This window comes from Squalius cephalus (genome assembly GCF_949319135.1).
Source record: "Squalius cephalus genome assembly, chromosome: 21".
In the NCBI taxonomy this organism is placed as follows: domain Eukaryota; kingdom Metazoa; phylum Chordata; class Actinopteri; order Cypriniformes; family Leuciscidae; genus Squalius; species Squalius cephalus.
The window spans coordinates 17,511,120-17,526,273 of record NC_137142.1 but is presented as its reverse complement, the minus strand read 5'-3'; the positions used below and the strand labels follow the sequence as shown (position 1 = coordinate 17,526,273).

General features: G+C 36.2%; 3 protein-coding genes across 3 annotated transcripts; 1 reads left to right on the top strand and 2 right to left on the bottom strand.

Moving 5' to 3' along the window:
• Positions 1-419: 419 nt before the first annotated feature.
• Positions 420-3,180, bottom strand: LOC307148758 (cystatin-like). Its single transcript, XM_079854557.1, has 3 exons — positions 2,868-3,180; positions 993-1,100; positions 420-907 (listed from the first exon to the last, which is right to left on the bottom strand). Exons 1-3 carry the CDS (start codon positions 3,069-3,071, stop codon positions 830-832), a joined length of 390 nt encoding a protein of 129 aa, XP_079710683.1. The 5' UTR covers positions 3,072-3,180; the 3' UTR covers positions 420-829.
• A 3,124-nt stretch (positions 3,181-6,304) lies between these two features.
• ephx5 (epoxide hydrolase 5) lies at positions 6,305-12,195 on the top strand. The gene is made up of 9 exons (XM_079854555.1): positions 6,305-6,540; positions 7,684-7,894; positions 8,119-8,299; positions 8,495-8,704; positions 9,484-9,613; positions 9,844-10,058; positions 10,171-10,279; positions 10,841-10,966; positions 11,137-12,195. Exons 1-9 carry the CDS (start codon positions 6,497-6,499, stop codon positions 11,345-11,347), a joined length of 1,437 nt encoding a protein of 478 aa, XP_079710681.1. The 5' UTR covers positions 6,305-6,496; the 3' UTR covers positions 11,348-12,195.
• mad2l1bp (MAD2L1 binding protein) lies at positions 12,145-14,172 on the bottom strand. The gene is made up of 3 exons (XM_079854556.1): positions 13,759-14,172; positions 12,923-13,194; positions 12,145-12,836 (listed from the first exon to the last, which is right to left on the bottom strand). The coding sequence occupies exons 1-3, from the start codon at positions 14,111-14,113 to the stop codon at positions 12,306-12,308; spliced, it is 1,158 nt and encodes a 385-aa protein (XP_079710682.1). The 5' UTR covers positions 14,114-14,172; the 3' UTR covers positions 12,145-12,305.
• Between the last annotated feature and the right edge of the window lie 982 nt (positions 14,173-15,154).

The window sequence follows — 15,154 nt, the reverse complement described above, 5'->3', positions numbered from 1 at the left end:
GAGATCCAACTTCATGTGTATATACAACCTGATTGTGACACCTGGCAAGATCAATGCATTTTAAGAGACATAAAATTGTAGTAACATACAGAAGTAATGCAAAACAGCAACTTGCAGCATAAATATACAAAAATTCTCATTTCAATAGTTGATCAATTTAAGACTTATTCCTGGTGAAAAGCTTTTGAAGGTAATATATTAATAGATTTGCTTCATAGCAGAGTACTAAGTTCAAAGCTGATTTGCAGTTGTTGCAAAAGAATAGTTTCCAACCCTTGTATCAAAATGCTTGAAATCAACGCATTAATTCTGCAGAGGTTCATTTCATATTCAGAGCAAAGGTGTGAGTGCAAGATTGAGCATTTATAAAACTGTAAACATTAAACTTAAATAACAAATATATCAGTTCTGGTACTTAGTCCAATAACTGATCACAAATACTATGATTGGGTTGTTTTCTTGGTTTATGCATTCACAAAATATACAGGGTTCTCAATCCTCCAAATCAGTATGACTCCCAAAATGTATTTAACCAAAAAATGGTGCACAGATGTCTCATTCAACCATGTTTTAATAAGTAAAGGATACACAAACATCAGAAAATGTGGTTTGAGACATTTTTACAAATTGTAGACTTTCAGAGAAATTGATTCTAATGAGATTGTTAAAGCATACTTATATCACGATGTGTTGTTGACAAAGGTTATGACAAATCAAATTCCTATTTTATCAATAGGAAAGACATCTGGTTTACCATAATTTGCAAAAACAAGTACATTTTAAAGCTTCATGATTGTTAAAAAGCCTCAAACTGCACTAGAAACATGCTCTATACGCAGGTGTTTTCAACTACTTGAATTGATTTTAACCATGGCTGGCTCCAGACTGCTATTTCGCATGGAGTGACCTTGAAGGAAAAAAGTAAATCTCTTAATATGGAAAATGTGAAATGCAAACAGGTAACTGTAATAGTGTAAATGAGACTGTCTTACGTCTGCAACAACAGGGTCCTGAACGGCACTCAGGGTCTTAACTCCACCCTTCCTGCAAGATGTTCTGGCCACTTTCACAGTGAAGATGTATTTCATGCCTGAGACAACCTAGAGCAACCAGAAACATGTTCAGACATTGTTGGGTAAACCGTGATGTAATGCGTCACAAAAGCAACCTAGATTAACTGATGCTTAAAATATTCATATCATGATGCAAGCAAAGAGGACATTAAGCAATACCTTTTTTGTCATTTTGTCAATTTTCAAAAAATATTGGTCATACTTCAAACACTCAAATACTGTTTAAAACATGACATCTGAAAAATCCTTTATAGTCTTACCTTTAAAATAATTTCCCTTATGTGGCTTATAATACAAATAGTTGGGGCCAACATGTCTTTGTATACTGCTTTGCATTCAACTATTAGTTAGATGCTTAGTACTTCCTCATACCAGTGTTAACTTCTTTGCTACAAATCACTTCAACAATTTTGATAATAAATACCTTATTCCAAACAATTGTTTGCCATTAAATTCTATAGGCATATGGAATAACTTAAGATGAAAAATATATTAGTTGCTACTGGATTTTTAAAATGAATAGATATCCAAACAGTTATTTGGGTACTATACGGTTATCCGGACCACATGTGATGACCTACCCCAACCCCGCCCCTAAACCTACCCGTCACTGGGGTTATGACCAACCAAGAGCGGTTGTGGTCAGGTGTGGTCCGGATAACCGTATAGTACCGTTATTTGTTATACATATTTGTTTAGTTATTTGTCTCTAAACAGGCTTATGTCAAATGAAATAAAGGTTTGATGACAGTCATCGGTCACCATGAAGCAGAACCAGAACAAGTGTAACATGTTCCTGGATCAACATTCCAATCAACCAATCAGATTTGACTGACAGGTTTACAGTTAATTTAAAGTTAAGACTTACAACCAGAGTTAGGTGCTTCTACACAATTCTTATTCACCTATCTTTCCCCTCTGATTTAGAGATAACATGTGTAGTGTTAGGTTTAGGGGTAGAGATATGGTTAATAGTGCTGGGATGATACACCCATCTCCCAATTCGATACTATCACGATACTTGGGTGCCTACGATATGCATTGCGATTTGTTCTTAAAGAATTGCTATTCTACAAGTTTTGCAACTCGATATTGCAATATATTGTGATTTCTTTAACACTAGACCATGGGTTAAAGTTAAATCATACAGACTGTTCCTGATGTAGGCCTTTAAGAGAAGTTATATTCACAAAAACAATTCATCACATCTTCCTGCCTTATTTCAGAAGTATCATACAGTACTACATACGCTTTAATAAATGTTTAAATAATAAATACACTTAACAGTCACTTGTTGCCACCGAGTGGCAAAACAATGTAATCGATAAATGCGTTATTTTCAGAGCCAAGTTTCTATCAAAAGCTGGTTTACTCTATATTGAGCGCTATTCGGTAGACATCAGCATTTATATTTTAACTTAATTATAACTTGAACTATTCTATCACAGAAATAATGATACTATGATGTTGAAAATACCTTTTGTGAAGCGGTTTCATGACATCTCTCTGGGTCAGCGGCAGCGCCAACACAGATTTGAATGTTGCGATATGATTGTCAAAAGTTTAATAGACAGAATTGGAATAAGATCGCGTGGTGTTTGAATCGAGATCGCAGTCTTTTAAAGATTAATCGTGCAGCTCTACTGTCTTATCACTCTCTCAAGCATAAGAGTATGGTTAACGCATCTCGGCAAAATCAGGACGTGCCACCAGCGGCCTGCGTTTCTCACTCACTCGGTGTGATTTAGCGACGTTCCGAGTATAAATGACAAAACAAACGTTTAAACTACTTACTTGTGTTTGAACCTTGAGGACTTCGAGAATCTGAACCACAAACGAATCGTTAAAGCAATGATTGGTGAACTGTGCCTTTGCAAACTGTAACGCTTCCTGAACTCCTTCGTCGTTCATGTTTGCATCCACAGGAGCTCCAAGCAGCCCAGAGCTCGCCACGGCCGAAATCATCGCCAGAAACGCCACAATCATTTTAAGATACATGTTTAAGCTGTATTGATTGACTCGGTCTGTTTTTGATCAGGTCTTGATTCTCCCTTATTTCGTCAAACCGAAACTGGATGAAACCATATTATGCTGTCTGATTATATAGACAAATTTCACTCACTAATTAGGGCGGGGCCTCGCGCATCCACCAATCGCAGTTGTAGGGAGGGACAACGGGTTTGAAAGAAACATATTTGTTTCTCTCTCTTTTAATTGGATTACAGCGCTTGCAAGGCGGCTACTGTATTGGAATTCTTTTTTTGTCTTCTTCTATACACTGATCTGCAATTATTTGACATTGTTTTGCAGATAATTTCATAATTTCATCACAAAAACATCGGAATTAGGCTACTTAATTTCAGTTAAGTAGCCTAGTGTATTTGTTTTGGCTATTTATTCAGGTATCCACCTAGCTGAGATGTTTGACATATATAGCGCGTCGGCCCTGGAGTCACGCCTCTGGCAGGCTGAAGAAAGGGAGTTGTCTCCGCGTTGGTGGAAAACCACACTTCGCTGTTTCTCCCAATCTACCCAGATCCAGGATCCTCCGAATCCTCCTCGCCTTCAGTGGAAGCTAGAGAGGATGATGAGGGTGCCACATCCAAATCAGGATCTGACTCTCCTGAGTCTGTGGTGTCAGAGGGGGAAGACAATACATCCTGCAGCTCGCTGGAGGGGTCAGGCTGCATAATCATCTCTAAAACTTCACTACAATTCAAGCCCTTTCTCATGTTGCTTGCTGCTCTTCTCACCATCAAATGACCAGCAGGCTTGCATGCATGCGTTTAAATCCACTTGCTTTGTTTTTGTTTAGTCTGCATTTCTCACCATCAAAAGGCAGCAGATGCATAAATACACTTACTTTGTTTTTGTTTACTCCATGTAGTTCTGAGAGCTGAGGTGCATATTTTGATTTTCTCAGACGCATCAAGGTGAGTTCACACACACACACACACACACACACACACACACACGCACACGCACACGCACACACACACACACACACACACACACACTTTATTATGCTATTATACTTCATATAAACTCCATATAACTCCATGTAAAAGCCATAAGCTTTTTTTTGCACAGGCCTATCTAAAGGGTTAATGGTGCCACCTGGTTATCAACAGTAAAAATTACAAATTTTACCTCTTCCCAACAGGGAAAACCACCAACAATCAAAAATGCATAATTATATGGTGTCATGACTTTGCAATCAAAAAATGTGGTTATAATGGAAGTCAATGGGGCAAAAACAGCCACGAACAGTAAATGAGGGAGAAAAAGTTAAAATCTGATGCTGCACAAAAACTAACAATGCATCAAAACCAATGTTGTTTCTAATCTTTGACATGTCCAAGACTGTGATAGAAGGTTAAAAAAATCCAGTCCACATTCACATTTTATATTGAAAATGAGTCATTTTGTGTGTGTTTTTTCCCAAATCAGTGACATCATTTACGAATTTGGCAATTAAAGAGTTAAAATCCTGAATTTTTTTAAACATTTAGTATTTTTGAGCAGGACTGAGGTTGATTAATAGATTTATGCAAAAAAATTGAAAAAAATATTTATCTGATATATTTTTACAGCAGTTTAAAGTAGTGGCTGTTTTCAGCCACAAACATAATGAAAGGGTAGTAAATTTGCCCACAGTGTACTGTTGAGTTTTTGAAAAATTTCAAAGCATTTTCCCAAAATATGTGTCAAAATAAGATTTGTCACCAAAAATCATTCCATTTGCTGAAACACAGAGAAAGTTATGGCCAAATTTAGACTAAAAAAATACCCCATAGTGGATGAAAACATCCCCAACAGCACATAAGGGTTAACCTCCTGCAAAGACACAGTGAGTGAGTCTATAATTATTATTGCAGTAAATCTGTGGCCTGGGATTTTTTTAACCACAGTTTTTGTGTTCTAAAAGAAGAAGAAAACTAATGCTGCTCTAACTTTGTACTGTAATTTTTTAATTGAATATTGTGCTTTTAAGTCACATGTGTTAAATATTTTGTCTCAGCTTCTTAAGTCAAATTAGTGAAGTTAATCAGTGCATTGTGTGGAATAGCCTAATGATTGATTCCTACAACTATTATAATCACTGTTATTTGCAGAAAGTAGGCCTACGAAAGAGTGAATGTGCCTGCAGTTTCCTTCCGCAGATTTTCTATCATTACCGAATAAGTAGTCTGGACATCATTTTTTTAAACACTGTGAATGGTTGGAACAAAGAATTTAGCTGCAACCTTATGATTGAGGTGATATAGTATGACCTCACCAATATGATATTGGACTATATCTATCTATCTATATCAATATCTATATCTATATCTCTACTATATCTATCTCCATATCACCCGGCATGACTTTTCTGAAGTCTGAACTTTTCTTGACAGGTAACTACGTAATTGAGTTGGCAAATGAAATCGGCAGAGGAGCGGAGTTTGCACCAAACTTCACTAAATGTTTATTACTATTATAAATGACGAATAAAATATGTAGCCTATATGTAAAATAAAGGCTACCAGCTACAATCTTAAAAATAAAGGTTCTAAAGTGTAGTTTTAGCAGCAATGCCATAGAAGAACCATTCTGGATTCCTCAAAGAACCTTTTGATGAACATTTTTTTTCTTCTTTTTGTTTTATTAGTGCAAAGAACATAATGGAAAGGTTACATGGATGTTAAGGGTGCTTCATGGAACCATATATGCCATTAAAGAACCTTTATTTTTAAGAGTGTATATTGTGACAAAATTACACAAAAAGCAGTCAAAAGAAAGATCCTGTACTGTACTGTAGTGTATATATGTAAAAAAAAAAAAATAATAATAAAAAAAAAATACTGAGTGATCTTTAAGATAGAATATTTCATAAACCATGGTTTGCCTTCTCGAGCTATAAGCTACAAGTCTTAATAATTGATGCTCTTCAAAGTCTGTGAATTACATGAGTAAAATGTTTCCATAGCCTACGTCTACGCAGGCACTCGAAAAAAAAAAAGTTTTATGTTTTATGGAAGTCCTAAAAGCATGCATAATTTATATATTATTACATGCATGCATATATAATAATAATAATAATAATAATAATAATAATAATAATATTGACATAAGTTCGTTTTTCGCAATCTTAGTTGCGATCACGAGAAAACAAGAAAGAAAAAAAATAATGAATGGCCCTTTAGCCTTCCCTACCTTTGGACCAAAAACTCCTCTCCCATTTTGAAAACACCACAAAATTTGGAAACGCCCCCTTTTTGTTTCAGCAGAGTGTGTACTTCAACTGTGGGGTATTTTGGGGTAAAAAAAACCCCTCCGCCTTCTTCGCTCCTTCAACGTCTTTGCACTTTGAGCGTTACATAAGCACGATTATTTGTCAAGTATACAGCTTGTCTGGAAAAGACACGGCTACCTAACGTACGATGGGTTTTGAGGACTCCATTATGCAGACAGTTGAATGCATCAAGTGAGTAAAACTGGAACACGGAATGTTTAGAGTTCAGAAATGCTAACGCAGTCTGTCTCAAGTTTTAGGTGCGGTTAAACCATTTCCGTCGGTATGCAACTTGCCTAGTCATTTCGAGGTCATTTCATTTTCACCAGATTCATGCAACTCCACCAGATTCTTCCGTGTAATCATTCAGCTGAGTTTTCATTGTTGTATGTAAAAACAAATCTTTGCATGGCTATTTTGAGTTGCGTTTCATTCACTTAATTGTTTTAAGTAATATTTGTGATTTCAAATTTCCATGACTTAAAAACGTAATTGTTTCAATGCATTGCAAATTAATTAATTTATTTGCATATCATTCAAAGTGCCTCATGTCATGAAGAGCGAGTACTCAAGACTATAAACACTTATGAAATGCCTTAAAATGCTATTTTAATAGAGGAGCAAACTCATCCTGACAACACCTTACTAAATGTGACAAAATCAACGATAGCAATGGTCAAACAATGCCACCATATTAAGTATTACTGCCCCAGTGCATGGTGGGAAGAGGGTGGATGGGGCCAAATCACAATCAGTTTTTTCCCAGTGTCGTCAATTTGAAGTAAAAAAACAAAACAAACATAAATCTAACCCACCTGCAATGCTTATTTGCTTACTCATAAAGTAAACTACAGTGATCAAATAAAGGCTGGAATACACTACCTGATTTTTGCAGTCTAGGCGAGTCAGCACTAGGTACTGAAAGTACGAGCCGGTCTGCAGATTTTGGGCAGAGTTGACAGATTTAAATAGTGAAGTGTATGATGGACACTGACTCCGGTATATTTCTATCTATGTTGAGCACATGTTTTGATTTTTCATGTTTTCTAGCAATGATGTTTCTGAATGTTTCTGTTTCATATCTTAAAATATGTCAGTGCTATTGGTTTGTCTCAAGATGCCCACCAGTAATGTCTTTTCTAAGGCATTATAAAAGCTACTTGAATGTCCAAATTGAACTAAGCCCAATCCTGGCTTAATCTAAGCCCTGTATGCGAAACCAGGCCCTAGTGTTTTAAAATCTGTTCAGACTGGTAAATCATGTAGTGTATTCCAGCCCTAAATCTTTGGTTATTTTTTCAAAATTCTTTGTCAACTAACTTCCTTCACTTTTAGAGAGACCCTTGGCAACCTTGATCGGTCTAAACTACAGCTCTTAGCACTCTCTTCTGCTGGAGTTGGAGCTCTTTTGTGCTACTTGGTATGGAAGCAAAGCCCCAAAACGATACCAATGGGAGATGGCTGGTGGGGAGCAGGGGAGAAGCCTTTAACCGAGGACAAAACCATTCACAGATTTGTAGTGAAGACCTCGGTGGAAGAGATAGAGGTGGGCACACAACCACCTGAACAGTAATAATGTTGTGTAATGCAAGGCAGCATATTTTGGGTGAAGAATTGCATGTGGATCAACAGTTCAAGAATCAAATAATAGGTTTTTCACATAAATCCCCACAAGATCATTCTTCTCCGCTTTCAAACATGTGCTAAGCATACATTTACTCAACCACAATAAATTTATGTCATCATCATTAACTGCACTGTTTTCTTCAGGATCTGCACAGACGCATTGATCAAACACGCTTCACGGATCCACTGGAGGATTCCTGCTTTCATTATGGATTTAACTCGTCTTACCTTAAACGGGTGGTCTCTTATTGGAGACAGCAGTTTGACTGGGAGAAGCAGGTGAAGGTGATTAACCAGTATCCTCACTTCAAAACCAAAATTGAGGGTAAGAACATAACACTTTTAAAGGATATAATTTACCTGACTAGATAAAAACCAGTTGTAACAAAGTATGCAATTTTCCTGTAATCTTGTAAGTCCCACGTCATGCATTCACAAAATGTGTTTAGGTGTATTTCAAGCTTTTCTAGATTGTTGTTTTTTTTAAAACATTTTAGTGAAATTCTGTACTGCTTTTCAGGTATAGATGTGCATTTCGTTCATGTGAAGCCTGTTCAGAAGTCTGGACAGACAGTTCTCCCTCTCATGATGGTTCACGGCTGGCCTGGTACCTTTTACGAGTTTTATGGGATTCTGCCCTTGCTCACTGAGACTGATTCAAATGTGGTCTTTGAGGTCATCTGTCCCTCCATTCCAGGCTACGGCTACTCTGAAGCGCCACATAAAAAAGGTAAGTCTACCAACATGCAACAAGATATAGCAAGGGGTAGCAAGAACTAATTCTACTAGACAATAGAGTACAACAGTGCCTGCCCCCCTTTTCAGCAGAGCTGGTTCCGGAAGATTTTTTTCCATTAATTTTTAAAATAGTCTTCGTTAAAAAGTTCTAAGCCATGAACCAAGCCAATCAGCTACAAGGTGTATCACAACACTACAAACTTTGATTAGAATTTTTGAAAAACGTACAAAAAGACAAAGGCACAAGACTGTGTACTTAACGGCTTCAGTAGGAAAGAAATACGTCCCATGAAGCATTGCGAACAACATAATCGAATTAAAAACAATGGAGAAATATAAAACTTCATTTACAAACGTTGATTATAGATATAGAATGTTTATAAAAAACAATATATTTGAAGTTTATTGCAAAATATGCATATATCTACAAGTACTTTTTTTGCATGTGTTGCTTTTTTCGACTCTTAAAATTGGTGTAATTTTCTTTACAGCATCATGGGTAATTTAGTTTTTCACCAGGAATTCTGCTGTTAAACACAATAATAAAAAAAAAAAGAAGCTGAAATAATGCTTGCTTACGGCTTCAGCAGAAGCAAATACCATGAATTAACTGAGTTTTTACTTCCAGAACCCGACTGTTGCACTCTGACCTGAATATTTTGTTACAGATAAACAAATGGCATGATGACAGATAATATACAATCTTAACATCTGTAAATAGATGTAAAATGGAGAATAGACCTGCTATTCTTTCTATTATTTCATGTGAAGGTTTTAACACTATGGAGGCTGCCCGCATCTTCCATAAGCTGATGGAAAGACTGGGGTTCACTGAGTTTTATGTGCAGGGAGGAGACTGGGGAGCTTTCATTACCAGCAACATGGCCCAGATGAAGCCAGAGTAGGAGTTTAACACCCTTTACTATCCAAATCACCTTCTTTTTTTATGACATGAATTCTCTGTCAATGTATTATTTGTTAATTTGAGGTCACTTTCCTTTTTTATGACATGAATTCTCTGTCAATGTATTATTTGTTAATTTTTCCATGTTTAATTAATACAGAGCAATACATTTTATAATAGTGTTTATTGTCAATTAAAACGTTGCCTATTGCTCTCTTTAAAATAAGGTGTGTTCGTGGTCTACACTTGAACATGATCATTGCCAGGACAGACAGCCTTGGACAGCTCCTCTCCTTAGTCATTGGTCGCTACCTGCCATTCCTGGTGGGCTTTACAAAGGAAGATGTCAGACGACTCTATCCTTACATGGAGAAGAATTTATATGATATACTGAGAGAAACTGGCTATTTACACATTCAAGCCACTAAACCGGACACAGCAGGTAGGTAACGCTTGGCACATTTTATACTATGCTTTTGGGTCATGTCAAATTAACACTTAATTGAGAACTTCTTATCTAAAAATATTTTTTGTGCATTTTGTCATTCCTGCAGGACGTGGACTGAATGACTCTCCAGTCGGATTGGCTGCATATATCTTGGAGAAATTCTCCTCTTGGACAGACTTGGGAAACAGAGACTTGGAGGATGGAGGTTTGGAGAGGTAAAGAGAGTTAAATCACATACAGGTGCAATTATTTTTGCACAGATATAAATAAACACCACCATTCAAAGTAAGGTAAGATTTTTTTATGTTTTTGAAAAGTCTTTTATGCTTACAAAGGCTGCATTCATTTGATCAAAAGTACAGTAGAAAAATAATAATATTATGAAATATCATAATTTAAAATAACTATTTTCTATTTAAATATATTTTTAAATGTAATTTATTCCTGTGATGGCAAAGCTGAATTTTCAGCATAAGTGTCACGTGAGTTTTAATTGTAAACATTAATAATGGTTGTACTGTATATTTTTGAAAAAATCTGTAATACTTTTTTTTAGGATTCTTTGATTAATAGAAAGTTCAAAAGAAAAGCATTTATTTGAAATACAACTGTTTTTGTAACGTCTAATAATTTTAATATAAATTATAGTAATATCAATAATAGTAATTTTCTTTATCAATTTAATATATCCATTAATTTTTGAACTTGGATTAATAAATTCTAAAAATAAAAGGGTTTAGTTTGATTTGAATTAAGTAATTTTTGTTCCATTGTAGGAAGTTCAGTCTAGACGATCTCCTTACAAATGTCATGATCTACTGGACCACATGTTCCATCATTCCCTCAATGCGTTTCTACAAAGAGAACCTGAAGAAAGACTTCAAGACGAGGGTGGACAGAGTGTAAGTTCAGAAAAATTTGTAGTGACCCAAAGTGAATACTCATCATAAAAGGATGGTCAAAATGTTAGATTTTTCAACATATAATAAATTACATATAAAAAATATAATTCTTTGCAGCCTATCCAAAAATGATTTGTATGGCTAAATGGTTTTCTCCCTTTCCCTGAAAGGACTAGTGTGTTTGTGCCCACTGGCCTGGCTGCCTTTCCTGATGAGTTACTCCACTGTCCTAGAGCCTGGGCCAGCTCACGGTTTGCAGATGTGCGTTCTTTCACCTACATGAGCCGAGGGGGACACTTCGCTGCCTTCGAAGAACCCCAGCTTCTGGCTAATGACATCATTCAGTTTGTGGAGAAAGTGGAGAGCAAAGTCCACAAATAACAGCTTTATTCCAGTATCTTAAGAAGAAAAAAATGCACTGCTCTGGGCTGCGTTTCCAAAAAGCATTGTATGCTCAAGTTGATAGTAGAACAATTGCCACCAATGGTCTCTATGATCAACTTAGGCTTACTATGCTTTTGGGAAATGCAGCACTGATCGTTTCTGTTTAGTGTTAGAAATCCAAGGTTTTTCAGTGAACCAAATGAAGTTATATAATGATGTTCTGTACAATATAATTTTGTATTTGTTTTGCATGATGATTTGTGCATAAAACTACATAGATGTACTTGTTTGTTTTTTTTTTTTTACTTTGTGCTATTAAAGTCTGCAACGTTTCAAAAGCTCACCTCTGCTTGCTAAAGAGAAACTTAGTTTCATGGAACATTACAATATACACCATTACTGTCATTTCAATCAGTTTAATAAACTCTGACCTTAAGATTGAATGTTCTTTTTTTAGGTGAATGGAAATGCAAATAAAAGCAGACAGTACAAAGATATAGCACCAAATGGAAAATTAACTGTTAAATTGCATTATTTTCATTAAAATATATAATGACAGATTTGAAGAGCCCCCAAACACATAATTTTTAAGTGAATTAAAATGGTGTCCATTCATCAGTTTACAAAAGCTACTATTTAGCAGATGGTTTTAATTCATTGTGACTTAAAAAAATGATACAAATGGTCTTAAAGTGAGTAGCAGCTTAGATGATAAAACAACAGAAAACCACCACTGTATAATGTAAAACATAGATGGATTAGCTGATGATAATGTAAACATGGCATAAATAATCTGCAGTTATAAAACATTAAAGTTCACAAAGAATTCCTGAATAAATCATATTTAAAAAAAACAATAGCCCATATACTTTTTGGCCAGTCATCCAGTGATCCCTGAGAATGGAGTGAATTGTATTCCAACATTCCCTGAAATCTGTTACTCTTTATTCCCTCATCATTTACAGAATCCTTTCACAGTGACAGAGGCCTGAAACCATATATAGTCCTCCAGGTCTCTCTTTCTTTTTTGTAGTTCCCCGGTAAGTGACAAATCACTGGCTATAGAGATGACTTGCCTTTTCACTTTTGTGGGAAATTTAAAATCCACTTTGGGTTTAAACCCAGTCACGCCACAATCCCGGTGCCCCATAGCCATGACTGTGGTGGTCATGAGACGCACAGACTTGGCATCCGACAACAGGTCAGCCACAAATAGCGTCCGGAAAAGCTGTCTCAGACAGCTTGAGGTCCTTAAGCTGCTTTCGCCGGCCTCAACAGCCAGTGCTTCCATGTTTACCTCGTACAGCTCGGTGGGAAGGATGGTAGACCCACCCAGCAGAAAAAGCACACAGGGAACATGGCTAAGAGAGAATAGGGCCTCAAGGTGAGCCAGCACCTCATCCAACTCCTGCAACGTCCGCTGGCACCGACGCCAGTCCAAGCCCCCTGAAGTCTTTGCAGACCGTCGGTTCACTGTGTCCTCCGTCTGTGAAAAAGAAAGCACAGTTATCATACCAGATATAAACTACAATTCGATTATGAATCAAACACATATGAGGCCTTCTGTAATACCTGAGTGGTATTATGCTGCTGTTTCTGCAGGAACACCATTTGGTCATATGTCATTGGCATCTGTTGCCGCTGGTAAAGGACACACTTCAGAAGCTCGCAAACTAATCTACAGCAACCGTCCTGGGTGATGTGCCCGGGGAAGACGACATTCACTCGTCCTTCTTCTCTCGCTCTCCTTAATATTTCCTCATCGTCAACATGGTGTGCAGATATTTCACTAGGTTCCCCCTGACTGCCAGAAGAACTGGCCAAAGCATTGGTCTGCTGGCAACCTTGAAATAAGACATTTACATGGTATTATTAACTGAAAAGAAAATGAGCAGAATAAAAATGTCAGATTTGATCTGTTTTGTCTGAGGTGAAGACTAGAATAGACAGACATAAGGGTCAATGATGTGACACTGAATTTATTTTTGTCCAGATCTAATAAATATTATATATATATATATATATATATATATATATATATATATATATATATATATATATATATATATATATATATATATACATACATAATATAACATATTTTAATGATCACAATTGTATACATTGTGTTTAGGTCATATGACATAACCCTGATTCATGATATTTGCAAAGTAATAATACATAAGCAAACACATATAAACATGTATAAAGACTTACACACACATGTATGTCTGTATATATGAGTGTGTGTGTGTGATCTTTTGACTTATCATTTGTAATCATCTTATTATTTATAATAACTGCCTCATATTTACTGATATTTAACTGACTGATGTTTGATTTTCTATCACAGTTAGTTATGTGAAGCATAGACAGGAAATGGAACCGTTTATCACCACTTAACTTACCTACATCATGATCGTCACCTCTATGTGTGGAGATATTTCTGTTTTCTTTGCCCTCTGATGGTTTAAAGGGCTCCACACAAACCCTGTCTCTCTCAATCTCACCAATGTTGTCCAGCAGGCACAAATTTTCCACCTGAGAATGAGGGGAGGATTCAGGATCATCGACACGGCACAAAATGTTCCTTTCCGTTTCTCCGTCAGATGAAACCTTTGTTTGTTCTTCGTGAGATGTGCACAGAATGGTGTGAATAAGTTTGTCATTGTAGCTGTTGTTAGAATTTTCGTTGGTGCTGCTGTGTTTGGTGACAGTCATGTTTGCACATTCAACCTCTCTCCTCCTCGATCCCTCTTCCATTTTTAATGTTTGAAACTTTGAATTTACCCACCGGGTACGGCATCATGGGAAACACAGGAACCGGAAATCACGAGAAATGTAATAAGAGTCTCATTCCTTTTTATTACAATTTTTATTTCACGTTTTTATATTTAAAAAGTGTTCGGTTAAAATGTTCGTGGCACAGCAAAATTACATTAATATATTTTCTTTTTGTTCCTTTTGAGGTCCATTTTTTGTTTGTTTTCTCTTCGGGTTTCAAAGAAGCGGTTAATTGACGCCCTCTGCAGGTTGACTTTTTCACTGTCAGGACCATGGACTAAAAAAAGGTCAGCACCATTTGGTTCTTGGCCATTCTTCATTAAATGCTAGTATGTTATTGCAGGATTGATGGTTATTTGACAGCAATTGAGGTCTTTGTGCATCTAGAAACATTATGTACACTATGCCAGGCAGAGACTTCTGTAGAGACTTCATGCATTACATTAGGGACTTTATAGACTTAACTGGTTTAAGTGCCTAATGTCTTGTCGAATAAACCCTTTTATCAATTAATTATTTACAGAAAATATGTTTTTTTGTGTGTGTGTATTTTTAGAATAGGGTGATAATGCTAAGAACTTCGAAATAAGGGTTAGGTTCGAATACTTTTTTTTACACATTTTCTTCCAACAAGAGACATATGCAGCACACATTTTAGGAACTCATTTCCAAGTGTGCACATCGTTAATTAATTCCTCAAAGCAACAGATTCTGAATGTTTCCACAATAATAATTATATCTAAAGTTATCCTCCTTATGAGAACAGATAAATGTGTCTCATTGTATGCATGTGGGTTAAAGGCATTGTACAAATACCACAAACCGGTTGCTACAGAATTTTACTTTCACAACCAGTAAATCACCAATATCATTTGATCCATCATTTCCATTACTAAATAGAGCTAAGGGAATCTAATGTAGATCCAAAATAATGTTTCATCTTGTGCAGTGGAAGCAAGAACAAATGAACCTCAGTACAAATGTTACAAAGTATGTTAGCATGGATTTCAAAAGTTATAA